Genomic DNA, 19023 nt, shown 5'->3' on the forward strand with positions numbered 1-19023 from the left:
GGCTACACACTATACATTACTCCGCTCGTGTAGACCGTTCTCTCTCGCTGGCTACACACTTATACCTTACTCTCCTCTACTCTCCATTACTCTCCTCTCCGGGCTCTATCTCTGCACCTTCGTCTTCATTCTTAGATGGTTCCACTTCCGCCCCTGCTCCTCTGTGCATCACCTTATATACCCCTTCTTCCCGGGAGACGGAGCGGATGCGGACCTCAACGTCGGCACCGCTCCTCAGTTACCCAATCCCCACGCGCTATCCCTACGATCCGGTTCCGCTCAGCGCGTGTTTCCACTCCCCGACCAATCACACCGCGCTGCTACCCGATCACTCCCTCTGGGCGCGTCACCGGCACACAGCCAATCAGCAGCACTACCCCCACCCGCGCACTGACGCCTGCTCCTCCCCGTCAGCGCGCGTCACCACACACACACCCGTACATACGCGCTGGCACACGACATATACACCCAGCGCGTATCACCACTACATATGTATGGGTTTATTAGGCTGCTTCAGCTTACTCTAAATATAGGGCCACAGAGCTTGGGCATTTGTTTGCGCCGGTTCTGGCTGCATACCTGCATGTCTGTGGTTTGCCGTGACTCTGAATCTATGGTCATTGCGCACGTCACACATTTTTTTTACTTTTAACTTGAATTAACATTCACTTGAGGAAAGCCCAGTGGTTCTGAAGTTGCATGGTGGGACTAACTTAGAAAATGTCACCGTGAATCTCAAATGTTACCAGATAGCACAAAAATATAAGCCACTGTTGAGCCAAGGGTGACCAAATGAAGGCCTTGTGCCAATTAGTCTTGATATGTGTAGCCAGTGCGAATTGATTAACTAGCTATTTCAGATAATCGGGTGTGGAGGTAACATTTCACCCTCTTGCCAATACGATGACATTCTCACAATTCGGGATTCACGACTCGACGATTATTTTTACGTTGCGGTGATTGTAGAAGCTACAGGGGGCTGCAGGGGTCTCCGTGAACCCATTGCATACAGCGTACATGATGTGAAAAACATCGAAGGTTCTAGAATTAATAATTCCATGTGTTCCTTGTGCGGTGTGCATGATGTTGTGATGTCCTTTGTCTGTTGGTGCGCTGTCTTACCCCTGTGCCACCCCTGTATGCCGAGGACAGTACGAGGATCCAGCATATTTTCTACTGCTCGATCGCCCGTGAGGTCACCTGGTAAGGCACTTCCCTCCCTGACCCCCACCATACCTAGTGATTTAGGGCCCGGGCAGAATCCACTGCTCTTCTTGACCGCCGTGATGCACATTGAATCGTTGGATATCTGATGTGCCATTCTCAGAGTCTTTCTCGGAGTTTTATAACATATTCCACTGGCTTTGTCGTCATTTAATATTTCAGTTTTTTTTTACCTACAAATAGATGTCTGCAAGTTGGAAAAAATAAGTCTCTGTTGGAATTGACACACGCGTTGATTTTATCGCTCCATCTACTCGGTGGGCGTGTTCTGAAACGCGCTGCATTTCTTGGATTTTGTTAACAGGGCTTAAATCTACACTATGGGAACCTCATTTGCCAGTAAAAATATGATAATTGGTTCTTTACCCTTCTATCTGGCAACAAAACTGACACCTTTTTACAAGGAGTCATGTTTGAATAGACCGCAATACCTGCAGTCATAATACAATCAAAAGAACATAACTCTGATAATGTGCACTGTCCTTGAAGTTGATTGGTCCACACCCGAGACAGCTTTCCTTAGAGCCTAGTCTCACATGGGTTGGACCAGATGACGCCAAAAGGCGCACAACTCAACGACAATGCACCATCAGAGTATGAGAGCTCGGGGCAAGCATCTACACTATGGGAACCTCATTTGCCAGTAAAAATATGATAATTGGTTCTTTACCCTTCTATCTGGCAACAAAACTGACACCTTTTTACAAGGAGTCATGTTTGAATAGACCGCGAGCTCTCATACTCTGATGGTGCATTGTCGTTGAGTTGTGCGCCTTTTGGCGTCATCTGGTCCAACCCATGTGAGACTAGGCTCTAAGGAAAGCTGTCTCGGGTGTGGACCAATCAACTTCAAGGACAGTGCACATTATCAGAGTTATGTTCTTTTGTTTGTATTATGACTGCAGGTATTGCGGTCTATTCAAACATGACTCCTTGTAAAAAGGTGTCAGTTTTGTTGCCAGATAGAAGGGTAAAGAACCAATTATCAGGGCTTAAATCTGTTGGGAAGACCCTTAAACGTTTTCGGAAATAACCTAGTTGGCAAAAGTATTGTTCAGAGGTTAGTGAAGACAGAAACTGAAGCAAAATGTCCTGGTTATAATTGCATTCTTTGTTTGTGGAACCCTGCTGATGCCTACCATAATTGGCAATTGAAGAGCAGCACACCTTGTTATTTCTACTACAGCGCTCATTAATGTCATAAATGAGCTCTGTTAATTGCAAGCCTGGGAATCTTGACGGCCTCGTCTTGAGTTTGTCGTTCTTTACTCATAGGCCATCAGAGACGGCATGCGAGCACTTGCAGATGTGATGTCTGAAAGGCCAAAAAGGATCACACGGTCGTGCGTGTGTGGGATCGGTTTGTGTCTGCGTGTTTAATAACGCGGAGCAGTGTCCATGCGGATAAATAACAACACTACAATCTCGACAAGGAACATCTTTGTTGAAGGCCTTTCACGATCATAGCAAACGACATCTGAGCATCACCTGGGGTAACTTCTGGCCATTGTCAACGGCAACGCATTTACTTGATATGGTACTGCAATAAAGTGACCGAGTTTTGTTTTGTCACTGAAAACTGTTATAAGTGTGTTTAATGAGCAAAAATTTGATTACAGACCACACAACCTTGAGTAGTCATGTGACCTATGTCTGTGGGTTAATTGCAAGTTGACATCCTAGTTTCCTGTTTGGGGGAACAGTGATTAAATTTGTCCAGATTTTGGAAATTATTTACAATTACCTTTACAGTTGTCTTATAGATTTCCTATAATAGCCTTAGTGCATCATAGTATCATGGTTTTAAGGCCAATCTAGCCTAAAAATGTGTGCTGGTGCAGTGTGTCAATATCAGTGCTGGAGGGACAAAAGCAGTTGAATGTGAGTTTTGTTGGACCCACGATTCAATTTTGTTTCATGCCAGCATCAATAGGTGCTCACGAAGAGTATGTTGCCCAGCAGCCTATGGATATAAAATACAATCTTTCTCTTTGTATAAACAGCATTGTAACATCCCGGGAATAAGAAAAAACTAAATGTTTGATTCTCGTGCGGTCATTTCGGCTTATATGTGTGCACAGTGTGAAGAATTAGATGAAATCTCAGCGTTTTTTGGCTTGGGGTTAACATTTTAAATTAGCCTTTTGGGCGTCTTGTTGGGTTGAGTAATACTTAGTTTCAAAAGTGTCCATTTATTGAAATTTCTGCAACAGACAATACATGTGGAAGTTTGGGCTGCACAGACAATGAATCTGCTTATTCTTCCCAATTTCTTCTAAGATTCCTTATACGTGATATTTTGTTGTTGTTCCCAAACTCTAGTTGGAGCACTTTCACATATGTTCTTCTCGAGAAATATGTTTGTTGCATTGCAGTAATTTTTTTAAATTCTACGTGCTAAATTAAGTAAAACATCTGAATTGTGTGATTTATACTCTCGTCAAACCCAAATCAGTGCCCTGCCCCTGCCTGCCCCTGCCCGCCCGCCGAGCCATCGGACACTTCTAATCTCTTTTATGTAAATCAAATGCTTATTGTTCTTGATTTAAAACTTTCAATTGGTCTTCTCATGTGTAACTTATTAATTCTTGACAGTTACCAGTACTCCGAGCAGCCAGTTGTCTACCCCAAGCATGGCCAAGTCGCCCAGCCCAGCCTCAACCTCGCCCGGTAGCCTGCGTCGTCGCAAGGTAAGCTGCCGAAATTTGGAGGGATCCGTTGGAGTAAAGCGCATGTACAGTGAAGCAACAAAGTATTTGATTCCCTGCTGATTTTGTAAAATTTTTGACATGCGTTTTTCTGGATTTTGTTGTTGTTTTTCTGTCTATCACTGTTCAAATAAACCTACCATTAAAATTATAGACTGATCATTTCTTTGACAGTGGGCAAACGTACAAACTCAGCAGGGGATCAAATACTTTTTTCCCTCACTGTATTTGATATGGGAAAAACAGACTGTGATCAGGACTTATAGGTCCTGTCAAGCCAGTGAATTACTTGGGTTTTTTTTTCATTAAGGTGTTTAATTTCAACGGCAGAGCAGTGGCGCATTGGTTATTGCACTGCATTGTGAACTTGGCGACCTGAGTTCGATTATCAGCTGTGGCTAACGTCGGCGGCATCTTAAGCGGTCCTGGGTCACCTCTCCTTTACTGACCTATTTTGACCACCATGGTAAAGTATGGTCAATCAACCCAAAACATTTACGCTGTAAATGTTTTGTCCAGGATAGGTTTGACACAGGGGTGTATATTAATTATTAATAACATTATTATTTAAATGTCAGTGCAGCATTGCACTTTGGCATACATATTTTTTCCATTAGAAATGGTTATTAAATAACAACATGCTTCTGTATTTTTCTCTATCCCCATTTTAATTTTTGAATTAAAAAAAGAACCCACAACACAATATGTCCAATTTTTTTTCGTTTGTAACAGTAGGTTTAAACATCAATAAAAGTTGCCGTATGTTTCGTCTACAATGTCAATTGAGCTGAACGCGCGGTATAACGTTGACTCGTAAAGCGGAGCGCGAATACGCATTGCGCGATGAACATGGCAAAGCGATAAATCTCGTGCGATGCAGCCTTTGCGCAGGGGGTTGGCGCGCGGTCCCAACCTGCCCGCCCCTCTGGAATGGCATCTTCATGCTGTGAATTACATCCCCCCCCCATCCGCTCTCAACCACCCTTATCGGGGAACAATAAATTACTTCCAGTCTGTCCACGCAGAAAAATGTGGTGCTTTGCAATTAGCAAGAGCTTAGTGGTGCAGTTTTTTTTTTATAAACTGGTGTCTCAATTTGTGCGACGCGCACACGTGTGTGTGCACTCTTACGCCCTCAATAGCAGGAGGCATTTAAAATGAGGACTTGTCGGTTTAAAGGTGCAATTTTTCAGTCCAGTTTATGGTTTTCCCGACGAGTTCATACTTTCGACCGAAACTCTGCACTGCGATGAGAGCACGTTGCCTCAGCCACCAAGCCACGCATGCCCCTTTCTGGCCGAAACCATTGAAACAACAGCAGTGACCATACACCGTGAAATTATTGTTATTTTTAGATGAGGGGTGTTTTTGGGTGTCTTAAGATTGAATGACTCATGAGTAAAATCACCAGCAGATGAACATTGGTACATGCTGCTCCGCCCTAAAGCACAGTGGGTGTTATGGAAATGCGGGCTCGTTGAATAGGCCTTGCCTCCATGCACTCTCACCACTGTGATTTGGCATTCCAACCACGTTCAGAGCTCCCTAGCAGTAAATCAACGCAGGCTGCCGCACCCAGCCCAGCTCCACGCTGATCCGCAATGGAGTGAAGCAAGGGGGGCCGAGGGAAGAGAAGAAGCTGGATATTCATGCAATGTATAGATTAAGCCGGCAGCATTGGCCCTGGTAGTATTCACAATTCACAATAAATTATCTTCAGTTTACATTTTGCCGATGGTCAAGAATCACGACAGCCAAGTGGCAGCCAAGGAAATTTACTCGTCCGAGATTGTGGCGATCAAGGAGATGGAATGATGAAATCAACTCGGGTGTCGGTCCTGGGTGGATTCTTACATCACAAGAGATGGTACCAGGTTGGGAAGGCTGTCATCCAGCAGTGGATGAGTCATGGCTGATATATTTAATAAAATATAGGGGTACACATAATGCCGTTTACTCTATTACTGTTTGATATGTTTAGTGCTCATTCATTTCTATTGGTTGTTATAATGACTTTGTTGTCATGGGCCAGCCTGAGATTCTTAATAATTTCTAAGATTATTTATTTTTAATTGAGGCCCCGGTTTGTAAGAGCTTGGATGACTGCATCATTATTCACCGAGTCAAATTGTCCTATCCTAATCTACACATGCATTTTAGTGTTTGCTACTCGTTTGTCATTTATACAATCTGATTTGTAGTATGTATGTGGTTGATGGTTTTAAAAACAAACCCTTTCTAAATCCAACTTTGTTCAAGTGATCGGCTGGCCTCTAAATTGTCCATCCTGTTAATGACGATCTTCGTCAACAATTTATATACACATGATATGAAGCTACAGTACTTGTTCTGCCAATTTTCAAGTCACTTTTGTGTCTCCTTGAACGGAATAATTATCATTCTTCTTTCAGCTATTGAGGTATATTATTTATGTTAACGTACGCAATTGGCTGTCTTCGTTTTATTCCGACAGCTGGTCCCGCTTATTTTACGATGTCCACAGTTATCCCATCTGGTTCAGGAGCTTTTGATTTTTTTTGTAATGCGAAGGGCAGAATTTACCTCTTCGGATGTGACCTATGGTGCTTCCTCCTTATCATCTGAGAAATGGTTTGACTGCTGGTAAATATGAATTATTTCCATTAAATTATTCATTAACTTTATTTAGTAAAGAAGGCTGCAAAGTTGCATTGAGGATGAATATATGGGGCAAAACAAAGGCATTTTGTATTTCAAAACAGTTGAAGATATTTGTCACAGGGACACAACTTTAAAACCCATCAAATCATCTGTACCCACGGGATTCATTGAAGGCATACCGAGATGTAACTTTTTTTAACAAAGAGGTGGACTGGAGCAGGTTGCATTGCTTTTGGAAAGCTGAACTGAATGTGACTGCGTAGGTTGTTACTGTTTTGCTGTAGTGCTGTCTGATGTGTTTTCGCGTTGTGCCGCGTGTTGTTCGGCACGCTGTCCATCGTTTCGCTCCGCACTCTGGGGGAGATATTTGAACTGAATATAACACAAAAGCAAGATACCAACATGCTTAAAGTATGTATGTATGCTGAATTTCTATCGCACTGCACGTATGCAACTGTGCTATTCGGAGGTGCGGGGGAAGGACAACAAACTAAACACAAAAAGCAGTTCTAAAGAAATGAGTTTTCAATCTAGATTATTTTAAAGTGCATAGCTCCAGTGGCTTCCTAATATCGGATGTAAGAGCGTTCCAGACGGCCACAGAAGCGCATTTGAAAGCGCAGTGAAAGAAGATCATGGCTGATGATGATGACTCTTGTTCTCCTCTTTTTCCTCCTCTGACGGGCGGCAGAGCCCGTCGTACAGCGGGTCTCACTCGTCCCTCGCCTCCCCGCGGGGAACCGAGCCAGATGACTCCCTCAACGGGCTCAGCCCCGAGGGCTCTGGTGAGTCCGAGTCTGCCGTGAGAGCCGCGACAATCCTGGCCTCTGCACGTTCGCTCAAAAATAAAATGTTTACGGAAGCTACGTTTGAGCAGTTCCACAATTCCAGATGTATGTTTTAGACACTTTAATTCGTGTGGATCACCATTAGTGTTATCATTAAGTGACTTCACTTGGGCACAATATGGCAAGCAATTGTTACTGTGAATCAGAAATAATTTGTCCACCATTCTTGATAGATGAGAGACACTCGTAATGTACCAGTGTCAGATGTCGACGGATGATATTACTTTTCATACTTTTGGTCAGAAGCAGGCGAAAGCTTATAAACTATTTTACTAACATGCGGTGCACATTTTGTCGCGAAGTATATAGATAAGTAAACAATGATGAGAGAACCCAGTTCCAGGTGTGAACATACGGTACGTGTTCTAGTGCCACTGATGGTGCATCCATGTCGTGGGGGCATAGAGGCGCATCAGGCATAGTGCACATATCAGGTGTGATGTAAACCTTATATTACGTTCCTGCAAGATCTTGGCCAAAACAAATTTTTATCGTGTAATTGAAGCCCACGGCATTTTCCTGTTTGATGTCTTAAAAATAAGATGTCATCTTGGCCTCTTTTCTGAAACGTGAACGTCTTGAGGGAGCCACTAAGTTTTGATCAGTTTTTGAGAGTCTATTCCACTTCACATTTAAAATTCCACGTTCGACCAATGTTAGTTCGTGCCATTTCTACACATTCCCCCTTGGTGAAATATATTTGTAGTTGCGAACTCGCTCAATAAGTATTTACTGGACGAAAAATAATTCTCAGTGTTATATAACCATGACACCTCCGATTAGCACGGTTGGCTAAGTACGGTGTGAAAGAAGTTCAAAATACATACATTGCTTTGCTATTCAGTGTCCAGGTGGTGCAACCACACTAAGGCATGGATTAGTTGTTGCTCTGGGGACCACGAGATCATTGATAGATGTGTTGATGGCATTAGTCATGTGAATGCCGCCATCTTACACTTGACCCTCTTCTGCTCTGGGCTATGAAGACGTGAAGGTCACTTCTTTTGCGCACTTTACGTAGCCAACCGTGCTAATCGGAGGCACGGACGTTTCAATTCTTTGTTATTCCTCCACCCCAACCCCAGTTATTAATGGAGGAAAGTTCCACCCTCCATCGGCAATCACGGCCAAGTACAAAATCGGCAAGGTGATCGGTGACGGAAACTTTGCGGTGGTGCGGGAGTGCATCGAGCGGTGAGTGGAGGGGACACACGGCTCCCACGGGGGCTCCCGTAGAGTCGAATTGGCGCCGGTGACGCAACCGTTAATCCCTCATCGGCTGCAGTGCTAATACAAAAAAATCGCTCGGTCCTTTGCTGTCGTTAGCCGCAACCTTGTGCATCCCAACTGGCAAGATTAATAAACAAAGAAGCAAAGCTAAATTCGCGGTTATGTTTTTGTCAGCAGAGGGAAGTGCAGAAAAATCTGTTCTTTGCCGTAACATGCTCCAACATCTATGTTTTGTGCCTTCACCAAGTCGCACTCATTGGTGTGGTGAAGTATGGTCATATAACTCCCACTTCCTACGTGGCATGTGGAGGCCCTAATCTATTGACAAAGGAGCTGTACATTGTTTTGTGTAAAATTCGTTTGTTCGCTTTATTTATTTATTGATATGAGCTCGTTTTATTTTTCAAATGTTTTTCGATTTACTTGTGTTTCATATAAGCAACCCAAATCTTGTTCTGCGAGGGATAGTCAAGGGTGAGTGTGGTGGGCATTGAGCTCACTCTGCTGGTCGTTCAGGGAAATGTTTTATTGCATGCCGCACCGCCGGCTCGTGTGCTTGGCTATGAGGAACGTTTATGAGCGATCGTTGGGAATGGTACCGAGTGCCATGATGGATGTGTCTCTGTCTCCCACTGTAAATAACACGCCTGTTGTGTTGAGTTAATGATGTAATGTTGATGAATGATGCACAATGTTTGTGTTCTGTGCAGATCCTCTGGACACGAATATGCCCTGAAAATCATTGACAAAGCAAAGTGTAAGGGGAAGGTAAGCATTTGCTTGTGTTTGCACGGTATATCTCTGTAGATTGCGCTTGCATGTTGAGCATGGGGTTGGGACATAGCTCAGTCGGGAGAGCAGCATGACTCTAGTCGTGAAATTATGAGTTCAGATCCCAGGCAATGTCATCTCAGCCCAAATTGTCATCATCGTTCCTCTGGTGTTAATGGATTCAACACCACATGGATAAGATCCAGGCACCAATCAGTGGGAAGCCAACAATAGTGGCTGTACTATGATGGGACTGGTACCGGCCATAGGAATGTGGAATTTTAACCACTTAATTAGGACCATCAACAAAAATAAGTACTCCCCAGTGCCTGTGTAATTATGGGGTCACTTGGATTTTTTACTTGGTTCATCTTATATGTACAGCACGTGCAATTTCAATGGGTGACCACCATGCATAATACAGGTTCTCTATATTCTGTTGTGGCGCTATGTTGTCAGTATGAGGCATCGCAGCAAACTCCATTGGTGTACTGCGCAGTGCTCGAATGTTAATGCTTCCCGCTTTTACCAACCTGCATTGACGAGCGTGATGTAGTCAGGTGAAATAACTGCTACGACTTGTGTGGCATGGGGAGGGCCTCACCCAAGATTGGATTGACAGAAGGGCTGTAAGTGTTCATGGCAACGGATTCTAGCGCAGCTGCAAAGACAACGTCGTGAAATGTTTGCGAGTGCTCTGGAAATAGAATTGCCCGCCTCGAATTAAAAACACGGACCAGTCTTAGTCCCAGTCTCACTTGTGGTCAATTTCTTCATAAATTCATGAGGGGTACGGATATACGACATGATATGTCACATGGCACAGGTTATCAAGCCTCCTTGGAGCTGAGTATTTTTGCGCAACGCGGCCACTCGTTTGCCGTGGTCGTTCGCGCGACGCCGTTTTGAGGCGTCGCCGCATCACAGCCAAATTTGACTACGGCGGCGTCAACGTCATCCCCCCCCGCCCCCAGGAGCACATGATCGAGAGCGAGGTGTCCATCCTGCGGCGCGTCAAGCACCCCAACATCATCCTGCTCGTCGAGGAGGTGGACACACCCTCCGAGCTCTACATGGTCATGGAGCTCGTCAAGGTGTGCCCAGGGCTTAATTTAAGCGGAGGCAAAGGGGACATCTATCCAGGCCCCAAAACTCCAGAGAGCCCTATGAATTAAATATGCGTTACGTTATTTATTCACAAAAACAGTAGGTCTTTTATTCATATTAGCATTTTAGTATGAATAATATCAACAATGCATCCTTAGTCGGAGTGCGTCCCGGTAAATAGGGTTTAATCAAAAGTACCTCTGAGTCTGAAAAACTCATTTGCAGTAGGGTCCCATTTGGGCTGGTTGGCCTGTTCCATGTTTGATTTTAAGGAACTCTAAATAAATGTTGTTCATCCCCAGTTATTTCACAGTTGTGCTATCTAGATCATGTCATGAGATGAAGACGTTTTACCTCCGATGAGCACGGTTGGCTTTGTACGGTGCGAAAGAAGTTCAACATACTTGCATGCATTTTCACTTCGAACTTGGCAGCTACGATCCTTACGTCAGAAAACAGCCGCAGATAATTTCATCACAGAATTATTAATGAAGTCACTTAAAAATACGTTTTTTAGCCGTGTTAATATCTTACATAGATTGTTAATTGTATATCAATCAAACCAAAATGTTGAAGTGTCCAAAATGGAATAATCCAATCCAGCAGTATAAATCAGTACACCACAATTAGTCTATTTATTGGATAAACTGTGGGTTTTCCATACTTTTTCAAGATGTCTGGCATGGAGGAGTAGGCAAAATACCCTCTTAGAGAGCCTCTCGAAAGCTCCATCTCGTGGAAGCCCCTTCAGCCAGCAGTGGCTTGAGCGAGAAATTGCATGGCTGCACCTTTACCTCTTCAACATTTTTCATCGCACGCGGGCGTGGCGAGTGGGTTACAGCCGGCGAGTCGTGTGCGGGCTGCTCCGCGTGTTCGCAGGGCGGGGACCTCTTTGACGCCATCACGTCGTCCACAAAGTACACGGAACGCGATGCCAGTGGAATGCTCTACAACCTGGCCAGCGCGGTGGCTTACCTGCACGCGCTCAACATCACGCACCGCGACATCAAGCCCGAAAATCTGCTGGTACGTGCTGGCATCTAATCTAGATTGAAAATTTATTTCTTTACAACTGAATTTTGTGTTTAGTTTTTTGTCCTTCCCCGCACCTCCGATTAGCACGGTTGGCTACGTACGGTGCGAAAGAAGTTCATCATACGTACATCCTGTACCACATGGCTTAGTTTCCCAGTGAATAATATCCAAGGTACTGGTAGACTGGGATAGACACGTGACGAGCAGCCGAGGCCACAGCGAGAGCCGTTCCTGGAGCGATGCCACCGTTTTACATTGAGGGAGGGCAACGTCCAATGCCGGGGAGGGCCATTGGGTCGCGAGGCTGCGGCAGTGGTGCGCATGTTAAGTAGAGAGACAATCAGTATCTTCTGAGTGGAGACGCTGTAGCTGAGGGGGAATAAGACGCTCAAACAGCTTTGTTGCACGCGTGAATGATGCAGGTTTGACTCCCTGCTTCTGTTAACAAAGTATTTTTCGAACTCGCCCCCTCCGCTCCAGCATCACTTCACTGACATTGTTTTTAGTGGACGATAGATTTTATTTCATCAGAAAAAGTATGCATTCGTAATAATAATACATTTTACTATTTAAACTTCTGTCAGTCGGCTTCTACCTCCCTGTTTACAGGAATTTTTAGTGTCGGGGAGAGCTGAGCACAAACGGGACTTGCAATCCAGGGTTTGCTGGTTTGATCTCCAAGTGCGACAGTTGAAACAATGGGAAAATGTCTTAAATCCCCCCCCTCCCTCCGTGTCTTTCCACCCAGCAGTATAAATGGGCTCAATCACAGTCAGTCGATCAGCGGGTCGCACGCGGTAGGCTAAAGTGCGGGTACTTCCACTTGTTCCAAGACGTCTGGCCAGATTGGAAGAGTAGGCGAAATACACTTAATAGAGGGGGCTCTCTCTAGAGCTCCCTCTAGTGGAGGCCCTTCTGCCAGCAGTGGCGTGAACAAGAAATCGCAGGGCTGCACCTTTGACTGTGGCACCCGCAGCCGCGCTGTGCCATTGTGCTGCCCACGCCACCACTCACCTGCCACCGGTGTGTGCCGCAGGTGTGCGAGTACGAAGACGGCAGCAAGTCTCTGAAGCTGGGGGACTTTGGCCTGGCCACGGTGGTGCACGGCCCCCTCTACACCGTGTGCGGCACGCCGACCTACGTCGCGCCCGAGATCATTGCCGAGTCCGGGTGCGACCGCCTCGCCAGCACGCCCTTGTGTCACTCTCTTGTCGCTCGCTCCTGTCACTCTCTCCTGTCGCTCTCTTGTGTCGTCGCTGTCGTGTGGGGCTTTTAGCTTCTTATCTTGTAGACGCACGCCTAGGTTGTGCCTTCCGAGCCTTCTGGCTTTTGCTTGGAGCTTTGCTCGTGGAAAAGAGAGCATTTGAAAGCACAGTAGGTGAACCGTAATGATGCCGTCGAAGCACCACATGCACTCTTTATAATGTGACATCATGTTTCTGTAAATGAAATTTTTAACTGTAAATTTTTTTAAGTTATGCGAATTCCTCCTTTTTTATTTTCTTGGAGAGCTTACATCTCATGCAGTACAACAGACCCAGCAGATGAGAATTGTAAAAATATTTCGGCTTTGCTGATATTATAGTCTGCTAATACTGGTAGGAACGAAGTGAACCAGCCTACAAAAGATTATATCGTCCGTCCGTCCGATGTCCGATTAGGTGTAGCAACATCGCCCCCTACTGCAAACACTTGGCAGGACCCTACAAAAACCTTTAGACTCAGTGACGCTTTCCTGGCTAAACAAGTGTAACATTCCCTTATAATTCCCTGAGATAGATTTTAATTAAAACATTTAAATTAAAAATTAACTCACAGCGGCCTAAAGCCTACAGCTAGGCCTAAAGCCTAGAACTAGGCCTCAAACTCTCCCTTCGTATCGTACCCCCGCGTGTGTGAAAGGGAGTTAATGTTTAACAATGTTACATTCCCTGATGTTTTTAAATAGAAACATTTACATTTAAAGCTTTTACATTAATAATTAAAACATTTAAATAAAAAATTAACTCATAGCGGCCTAAGGCCTACAGCTAGGCCTAAAGCCTAGAACTAGGCCTCAAACTCTCCCTTCGTATCGTCCGATTAGGTGTAGCAACATCGCCCTCTACTGCAAACACTTGGCAGGACCCTACAAAAACCTTTACACTCAGTGAGGCTTTCCTGGCTAAACAAGTGTAATAATACATTATGTTTATATTCTTTGGTTATTCGTTCCTACCAGCCCACCCCGCAGGGACCTGTTTTTTGCCGCAACATTAAGTAAACCATGCTATAATTTCAGACGACCTTGACGTTTGATATTTAATAATGAAATAATTTGTAATGGCCACACATTTCGCAAAACAGACTAAATCCTTTTTCAATCGTGAACTCGGCGGTGCGGTGCACGGGTCACGGTGCCTCGTGCGCCATTCTGAATAAGTGCCGGCACCTTCAGCTGAATCCTGAAGTCAGAGGGAGTTTGAATTTGACCTCATCATGACACCAGGTCTCACACCGTCATGTCAGTTGTGTGTTTTCTAAGCCCAGGGCCTTTACATCTCAGCGTTTGTGACTTAACGTTCGTCTGCCCTCTTTCCCGCAGTTACGGCCTCAAGGTGGACATCTGGGCAGCGGGAGTTATAGCCTACATCCTCCTGTGTGGCTTCCCTCCTTTCCGAGCGTCAGTACAGCCTTGCACCATCACGGTCATCGTCATTATCCTTGTTATCATTATCGTGATATTTTTAATTGACACCATCATGCTCGGGTTTGCACCTCTAATTAGCACGGTTGGCTACATACGTTGCGAAAGAAGTTCAACGTAGTGCATACCTAGGGTTTGTAAAAGAAATGGCTTTCATCGGGATTTAAAATACTTAGATATTCGTGAAGATGCTAAGATTATAATTTACTTATATATGAAAAAACACAACATTACTTAATATCACTTTTAATTATGAAAAGCTATTTCAAGTAACAAGAATGTATATTATATTCTTGGTTCTTTCGGTAAAGCCACGTAGAAAAATTATAAAAATTATCACGACGTTTCGATCGCAACACAAGCAATCGTCATCAGATGAGAAATATCGCGGTAGAGCTGCTGGGAATATATATGACGATTTCTTGTGTTGTGATCGAAATGTCGTGATTATTTTTATTATTTTTATTTGTATTATTTTTCTAAATGGCTTTACCGAAAGACCCAAGAATATGAATTCCTGCAGTCACGAAAGCTTTAAGTCAAGCTTTAACAAGGATGTAGTTCACAGTTACACTTATTTACACCTCAAGTCTTATTTCAGGACTAATTAGCAGTATGTTTTCACAAGCTCAAGCAGTCACTTTTTCTCAGTATACTATATAATATATTATAATGTGCATAATTTAATGCCACAGTAAAATGTCGTAATCCTTCCCAGGCTTAAGTCTAAATAAATCTTTAAAATTGTAATGTGAACATATCCTGTCAGGGCAGCAGCTCGTTGGCTGCATAAAAATCCATTGTTGTGCTGTACTTTGCTCCAACGTCTATGCCTCCCTGCCTTCACCAACCCACGCTGTGAAGCATGCAGTGCCGGATTATCCTAGTAGCAAAAGTAGCATATGCTACGGGCCCCGTACTTTCAAGGGCCCCACGCTAAATGCTCTCAATCTATTAATTCCGGTTCAGTGATTCTGCACTTGCTCTATTACTATAGTACGATACTGCCTTCAACTTTTATGAACGACTGGGTGTTTAAGGTTAGCGATTTGTCATCTGGCTGTATAGCAAATAAAAAAATAGAATTACTTTACTATGCAAGTTAAACATTTATGTGTTTAATATTTACGTGTGTTTTTTATTTAGGGCCCCTTTATAAGATGTGCTACAGGCCCCCCACTAGCTTAATCCGGTACTGGCAGCATGGTGAAGTATGGTCAAATAATCCCTATGATATGCACGATCTTGGCAAGGCCCTCATCCAGCAGTGGATTGGCGTAAGGCCTGTATATGTACATGCCATCGGGGAATTGTGTGTTCTGCTGATAAAAGTGTATTGTGGCCTTGTGATGTTGATGATGATGATGATGTGCCGTGTGCAGGAGTGACGGCGATGACCAGGAGGCCCTCTTTGATCAGATCTTGGTGGGGCAGCTGGACTTTCCATCCCCATACTGGGATAACATCTCACTCACTGCTAAGGTTTGTATACCACACTTGTACTCTGTGTGTGCGCCTGTGTGTGTGTGTGTATTTTTGTGTGAAATATGTGTGGGGAGCGGTAATAAAGTGATTAGTTAACTGCGCTACGAATATAGTGGACCGGGTTCGATTGCTGCTCACGACCAATAACAGTGGCAGATATTTGAACCGGGCCTGGGCCTTTCCTCAGTATACGCAGTCTTAAATAAGTACCTGGTTCGGTGTATAAACATCAGCATTGGAGAGACAAAGGCAGCCAGGCGTGGTGCTGGCCACTCACCTCCTCGTGCCATGCCGGCCTTCGTAGGGTACTCACCAACAGCACTTGCCCCAAAAGCCTGGGCAGGCTATACGAGCGGGGTGGGGGTGGTTTGTCTGTTGTGTGTTGTGGGTGTGATATCTGTGACCTGGCGATAATGATGCCCGGGTGGCGGACTATCTATGCGTGTCTCCCTGCAGGAGCTCATCTCTCGGATGCTGCAGGTGGACGTGGATAAACGGTTCTCCGCCGAGCAGGTGTTGGCTCACCCCTGGGTTGCGGTGAGTGCAGCTCCTCCCTTATGCACACCGACACAGCGAGAGGTTATGGCTAGGACTCCTAGATTCGATCTGTAAAAGCATATGATCAGAATTCTCTTCTGTGTCTCTAAGTATATATATAATTTTGTCCACTGGCCTGTTGGCTTTCCAGACGTTCCCAAAGCAAGCAATTGGATTGGTCTTGATTTTCCGAGTCTCATCGGCTTTTTGAGCTAAGCTTGTTCAGTTTTTATTTAGATTTCGACTGGGAAACTGCTGTTAGTGCTGGCACAGCACAGGAAGAGGCAGTTACGGCTACCACCATGCCTCGCTGCCTATATCTTCCAAAATGAACACACCATGCTACTTACTTATTTCATGCTAGGATAATCTAAATTAGATACAGCTATTGTGTGTGAACAAGAATTAAGTCCAGGTCACTAGTATTGTAGCTCAGGGTGCAAACCACTCTACCACCATTCCCCCTGGCCACATAAACTGATACACGCACATAGTCACTTACCAAACACAGAACACTGAAAAGCCCAAATTCACAGTTTGTTTGACATATATAAGTAATAAATACGTTTTTACAACTTAATTTACATGTTTTCTCTTGTCCATTGTTATTGTTGTATCCTGGCTAACACCTCCTCCCCATTCAATTCAACAACCTTTTAATTCACCAGCAAAGCCTGAGTCTAAGCTCTCTTCCAGGAAGATCCTGCTATGTTTTGAAGTAGAGGCAGTGGTTGCTGCAATGTCTTTTCCAATGAAGTAATATTTTGGGTACTTTTTTTTTTTTGGCAAATGTACGTTTAAATTCCCCCGTATATTCAAGAGACTACCGTTTCAATTTCGTAAAACAGTGTTTTTAATGACGAACACGACAAGGTCTTTCCTTCCTAACGCCATTCACACAAGGCCTCACAGCGCTTTCCAACACAATTCCAGTAGAAACCCTTAACACTAACACTAAAAGGAAAACAACACTCCACAGACGGATATGCAAGAGAAAATAAATGTGTTTTCAGACAAGCCCTAAAAACCTTGACTAGCGTAGCATCCCGAACAGACTGGGCTCTATCACCCACTGAACGCAGATTTATCCATGGTACACTCAGGTGCCCGAATTTGGTGGATCAAAGTTGCTGGACAGGGGCAGCGTACTGTTTCAGCAGATCACCGGAAAGTAACCGATGGCGGCGGGCCACCGCCCACCCATCCACCCACCACCCACCCGTCGGCCTGCCCGCTGTCGAGGCCCCCGTGATCTCGCGACGACGTGAGGGCATGCGCGTGTTGCTCGCAGGATGACGTGGCGCAGGACGAGGACATGAGGATGTCGGTCAAAGGGAAGATCGAGAAGCACTTCAACGCGGGCAAAGTGGGTGGGCTCTCGAGCGCCGGAATCGCCGTCATTACCGTAAGCCCTACGCGCCGCTGTGCCGGCCCGAGGATGGCGGCCGTGCATATTTTTTAAGAGAAGAAACTCCAAATGTCACCTTCACGTGTGAATAATGAGGCGTGCGCCTCCTTGTACGTATTGCTCTACGTGCATCCACTTTCCACGCCGTGCGGGTCGCGGAAGTTTTTTTGACCAGGATTCATGACACTGGTCAGTGCATGTGGTCAAAGCATGGAGCATAGATGGTGGGGGCATGGAAGTATGATACAATAACGGTTTTTGCTTCACTGCCCTCTCCTTTCACTACTTTGCACCTCCTTGCACCGATCTCGGGTACTACAACCAGCGGACTCTGCTCTCTCCTGGTATCCCCGCCAACCCTACTGGCTAACACCAGTAACAGAACTTTTGTTAAGTTAGGTCGAACATCATGGAACCATCTTCCAACACATCCCCTTAGCCTCAAAACATTACTTTTTAAAAATGTTATTCAAAATGGCCATTGCTTATGAATAAGGAATGTTTGGTGAATATTTATTTGCTGTATAGCTAATATTTGAGTGTGGTAGGATGATGCCAGAGAACATGATATGAACCTCATGGCGGTACCCCGGGGTACCATAGTACCCCGGCTCTCGCATAATGTCCGTGATGCAGTCACGTTTAGTCTGTTGATGGTCGGCCATGCGGCAATCGACTCATCTCGACGAGCTTTACACGATGCACTATTTAAAGTTGAATTTTTCGATAACGGATTTTTTATGCTGATGTTTGGCGTTTAGACATTGCGGAGTGGCACTGATTTCAGATTGATTGCTACCCCAGTCGTGGAGTGAAGTACACCCCTGGGAAAAATAGTGTCCCAGAAATAAAATATTTAATTGCCTCGGCCATTTAGTATTATTTGGTACCCCGGGGTACTGCCATAAGAATCATGTGCTAAATGGTTCAATGTTGTATGATTCATATTTTGATTATGGTTCTTCAATTAAAAGTGCACTGCAAATGTGATTTCTTGTTATTAAGTCAAAATGCATTTTTATTGCAGGAGATAGCGTACTTAATTCAGTTGACTGATTAGTTGAGTGATTATTGTTTTTTATATGTTAAATCATTGTCTACTCTCTGTGTTTGTATTGGGTATGCGTGCTCACTAACAGCATGTGGCCCTATCGTCTAAAGGCAAACGCTGTGAATCCACACCATTGGCAGTGCGCCCCTTTGTAAATACTAAGAAGGCGATCCTTTTTGTGTGCACTAGGAACATTTTACCTGTGGCACACCACGGTAAGGGGAGTAGAGGCATGGAGGTCATATTTGGAGAAAGAAAAATTTATGGTAAAGGGAAGAGAGAAGAATGGGAAA

General features: G+C 44.7%; 1 protein-coding gene across 4 annotated transcripts in view; it reads left to right on the forward strand.

Moving 5' to 3' along the window:
- The window catches only part of DCLK1 (doublecortin like kinase 1), a 65467-nt gene that overhangs the window by 36649 nt on the left and 9795 nt on the right, over positions 1-19023 (forward strand). For all 4 annotated transcript variants that reach the window (XM_078863113.1, XM_078863110.1, XM_078863114.1 and 1 more), the window contains 12 exons: positions 1153-1203; positions 3820-3914; positions 7264-7357; positions 8506-8614; positions 9361-9418; positions 10396-10515; positions 11408-11554; positions 12600-12733; positions 14148-14225; positions 15632-15731; positions 16191-16271; positions 17563-17676. In XM_078863113.1, coding sequence (XP_078719239.1) covers positions 1153-1203; positions 3820-3914; positions 7264-7357; positions 8506-8614; positions 9361-9418; positions 10396-10515; positions 11408-11554; positions 12600-12733; positions 14148-14225; positions 15632-15731; positions 16191-16271; positions 17563-17676 — 1181 coding nt within the window. The remainder of the gene's footprint in view (positions 1-1152; positions 1204-3819; positions 3915-7263; positions 7358-8505; positions 8615-9360; positions 9419-10395; positions 10516-11407; positions 11555-12599; positions 12734-14147; positions 14226-15631; positions 15732-16190; positions 16272-17562; positions 17677-19023) is intronic.

Source organism: Lampetra fluviatilis, chromosome 15 (genome assembly GCF_964198595.1).
Source record: "Lampetra fluviatilis chromosome 15, kcLamFluv1.1, whole genome shotgun sequence".
NCBI lineage: Eukaryota > Metazoa > Chordata > Hyperoartia > Petromyzontiformes > Petromyzontidae > Lampetra > Lampetra fluviatilis.